This window comes from Dipodomys ordii, unplaced genomic scaffold (genome assembly GCF_000151885.1).
Source record: "Dipodomys ordii isolate 6190 unplaced genomic scaffold, Dord_2.0 Scaffold13521, whole genome shotgun sequence".
Lineage (NCBI taxonomy): Eukaryota > Metazoa > Chordata > Mammalia > Rodentia > Heteromyidae > Dipodomys > Dipodomys ordii.
This window is the reverse complement of record NW_012280733.1, coordinates 1-3,644: the sequence shown is the minus strand read 5'-3', so window position 1 is coordinate 3,644 and position 3,644 is coordinate 1. Positions and strand designations below refer to the sequence as shown.

At 40.8% G+C, this 3,644-nt stretch overlaps 1 protein-coding gene across 1 annotated transcript; it reads left to right on the top strand.

Annotated features, from left to right (window-relative positions):
* Positions 1–221: 221 nt before the first annotated feature.
* LOC106002550 (dnaJ homolog subfamily C member 13-like) lies at positions 222–3,525 on the top strand (the record flags this gene model as incomplete). The annotated part of the gene is made up of 3 exons (XM_013037412.1): positions 222–343; positions 3,020–3,095; positions 3,346–3,525. Coding segments are annotated over 3 exons (378 nt in total), but the record flags the coding sequence as incomplete, so codon positions are not given.
* Between the last annotated feature and the right edge of the window lie 119 nt (positions 3,526–3,644).

The window sequence follows — 3,644 nt, the reverse complement described above, 5'->3', positions numbered from 1 at the left end:
ATGTGGTGCTGAGGAATCGAACCCAGGGCCTCGAGCATGCAAGGCAAGCGCTCTACCACTGAGCCACCTTCCCTTGGAGTTTGTTTTTTGTTTCTTGTTTCTTTTTTTTACTGTGTAGTAGAGAATTTAATTTTGTTTAGAGATGCAAAATTAGTTTTTTAATGTTGTGATAGCTTCTTGGAGATTGCTGTCTTAGGGATCATCTCACCCTTTTTCCAAAGGAAGGTGACAAAGAAATTGCTACCAAAATGCAGGAGCTTGCCCTCAGTGAAGGCGCCTTACCTCGACACCTGCACACTGCGATGTTTACAATAAGTTCAGATCCGAGGATGCTTACCCATAGGTAGGTGACTTAATTAATTCCTTCTAAGTTAAAAGTATCTGTTAGAGAATGGATTTAGGTCTTGTATAGAATAAACACAGGTGGATGCCATGAATGTTCCCGTTGGTTTTGGTACACCCATTCCGTTTCCTTCCCTTAATGAAGGGTAATTGTTCATATGATCATTGCATAGCTTGATCAGGTGGAAAACTGACCCTTTTTTTTTCCTCTTGCCCATACTGGGACATGGAAGACTTGAAGACACTTTATGCAGCTGTAGGACCCTCTCATTCCTGTGACTTTGCACACACACGACCCTGGGTGGAAAGCGTGTACAGTTAATTTTTCAATGACTTTTGTCAGTTCGGTCTTCAAAACAAAAGGACGGAGGAGAAAGAGAAGGAAAAGAAAAAGAAGGAAGGAAAGGGGAAAAAAAGTAAATGTAAATGTATTTCTGGCCTAAACTAGCCTTATCCTGACTCTCTTTTAGTTAAGCAATTCTCCCTTGGCATATTTCTTTCCTCCAGTAGCCATTCAAATACAAGGAGCCACACAAATCTGCTCATTTGCTCTAGGCCACATGCACGGCAGCCCTAAGCAAGCCAGATTATGGCATCAGTAAAAAACAATGTCCATCGTAAATATTGGACTTGATGAGTAAGAGCGTGAGGTACTGACCAAGCGGCCCTGTAAATCTCCCTTTGTCATTGCCCCACATCCAGCTATTGTGTGTTGTTTTATATTCTTATGCTTCTATTGTTGACAATAATAGAATTTGAACTCAGGACTTTGCGTTTACCAGGCAGGTGCTCTACTGCTCAAACCACCTCTAGTCCATTTCGCTTTAGTTATTTTTCATTTGGAGTTTCTGGTTTTGCCATCACAAGCCTTAGACTGCAATCCTCGTACTTACAACTCCTGTGTAAATGGAATAACAAGTGTGCACCACCACACCCATGTTGGTTGAGATGGGAGTCTCTAACTTTTTGCCTTGCCTGGCCTTGAGCCATTATCCTTTCCATCTCTGATTCCTGAGTAGTTGGGGGGGGGGGTCCGGTCGTGAGGCCTGAACTTTGGGCTTGGGCACTGTCCCTCAGCTCTTCAGCTCAAGGCTAGTGCTTTACCACTTGAGCCACAGCGCCACTTCTGGCTTTTTTTTTCTTTTTGCTTATGTGGTGCTGAGGAATCGAACCCAGGCCATCATGCATACAAGGCAAGTGCTCTACCACTGAGCCACCTTCCCAGCCCTGATTCCTGAGTAGCTGGGATTGTAACAGTGAACCACCTTGCCCAGACTTGTTTAAATCTATTGCAGGAAGCTGTCTGAATCCCTCACTTGTAAAGATTAACCACAAAAAGTAACCTCCTGTGTTGCCTGAGAGGATGGAAAACTGCACAAGGAAGTCTGTTTCCTCAGCATTGTCTTACTAGGAATCCATCATTAAAATGGAGACTTTGTTACCTTGCTCACTCCCTGCTTGCGTTAGGCATCTGTTGCATTCTGCATTCATGGCTAACCGGTTAAATTCTCTAATGTGATTAGTTAGCGGTTTTATCAGAGAAGCGTTTTTGAAAAAAAAATCTAAAATGTTAATAGTAATTAAATTTACAGATAGGGTAGGCACAGAAACACAATTCTAGTGTCCATTTTCTGATGGAACAGTACAGTTTTACAATCTGAGTTTTGGTATTAATGTGTTAATGTATAAACATGTATGTCAGAAGGTGGTTATTTGGCTATTTCCCTTATAGTTTTTATGACCACTCGTACTGTAAATGTTCAAAGTTTAGAAAGGTCAACTGTGAGTAAAACAGTCCTTGCTAGTAAGGAGCTCTCATTGTAGGAGATATCCTGGAGATGAAGGTTAGTAAGTGGCCAGACTGCAGAGTCAATGTGGGTCTTAAATTTTTCACTTAGAACTAAAAGTTGCTCTTACTGTTAAAGCAGCATAAGTAGAGTCATCTGCTGTAAGTACTTGAGGTTATTATCTGTACTCCAAAACTGAAAATACATTGTTTCAACCTTTGACCTTGTCAGAAAAGGTATATCAGAATGTGACTGCTGTCTTTTGCTTGTGGTCAGAATTCCAGAGTAGATGGATGGGCACCTGCTGTTCACGCCTTGGATATTCTTTGTAGGCTGAGATAAGGAGAATTGAGGTTAACGAGCAGCCTAAACAAAACAGATCACCTTGTCTCTGAAACTTCATCAGCAAAAAGACAGTTTGGAAGTGTGGCTCAGGTGGTAGAGCACCAGCCTGTTATCAACCATGAGACCCTGAGATCAAACCCTAGTATCACTCAGAAGAATTAGTATTTCCTGAGAGGGCTAGAGTATTGTGTTATTGTCAATTTATCCTGACTTGTTCAACCAACAAGTTGTATCATCAAGAATTTTCATTGTTCCTTTTGCATTCTTTAAATGGGGAAATTCTTCATCTTCTGGTCCTTTGAAAATTAGCATAGCTATTAGAGAAGTATGTTAATTTAGAGAAAATTCCAGAATATTAACATTTGCATTACTTACTACCTTAACTATTTCTCCATACTGAATACTAGTTTTTGGTAATTTTTAACATCAGAATGACTTTTTGACTATAGTTGTATTATAATTCTATGATATTTTGTTCTTAAAAATTCCTTTCTGTTCTAGCTGAGATAAAGCAGCAAACCTTTCTCAACGTCTGCTTTTTTCAGACAGCTAAGTAGACATTTAGTGGGACTCTGGACAGCTGATAACGCAACCGCGACAAACTTGTTGAAACGCATTTTGGTAAGTCAGTGTTTTTATCCAGTAAGATGTAAATATGTTGTTTACACTGCAGGAATGGACTTGATCATTGAAAAGTTACTTATAGGACTTAGTATCTTGTAAGGCTCCGTGTTCCCCCTCCCCCCACCAGTGACTTAATCATAATTTTAATTTATCTGGGCTTTGAAGGCCAGATTATCTCTTGTGTTGTTTGTTTTGGAAATGGATTTTTTTTGTTTTATTTTTAAAGTTTGTTTTTCCTTTTTTTTAGCCCCCAGGCTTGTTGGCTTACTTAGACAGCTCAGATGCAGTTCCTGAGAAGGATGCTGATCGGATGCATGTTCGTGATAATGTGAAAATCGCAATGGTAAGTACGCCATCCTCCATGACCCATCCGCATGAAATCACTCACACACGCTCCACGCTGAAAATTACCTCAGCATCTCTCCTGGTACGCTCTTAGGATAATTTTTTTTTTTTTTGGGTCCGGTCGTGGGGCCTGAACTCTGGGCCTGGGCACTGTCCCTCAGCTCTTCAGCTCAAGGCTAGCGCTCTACCACTTGAGCCACA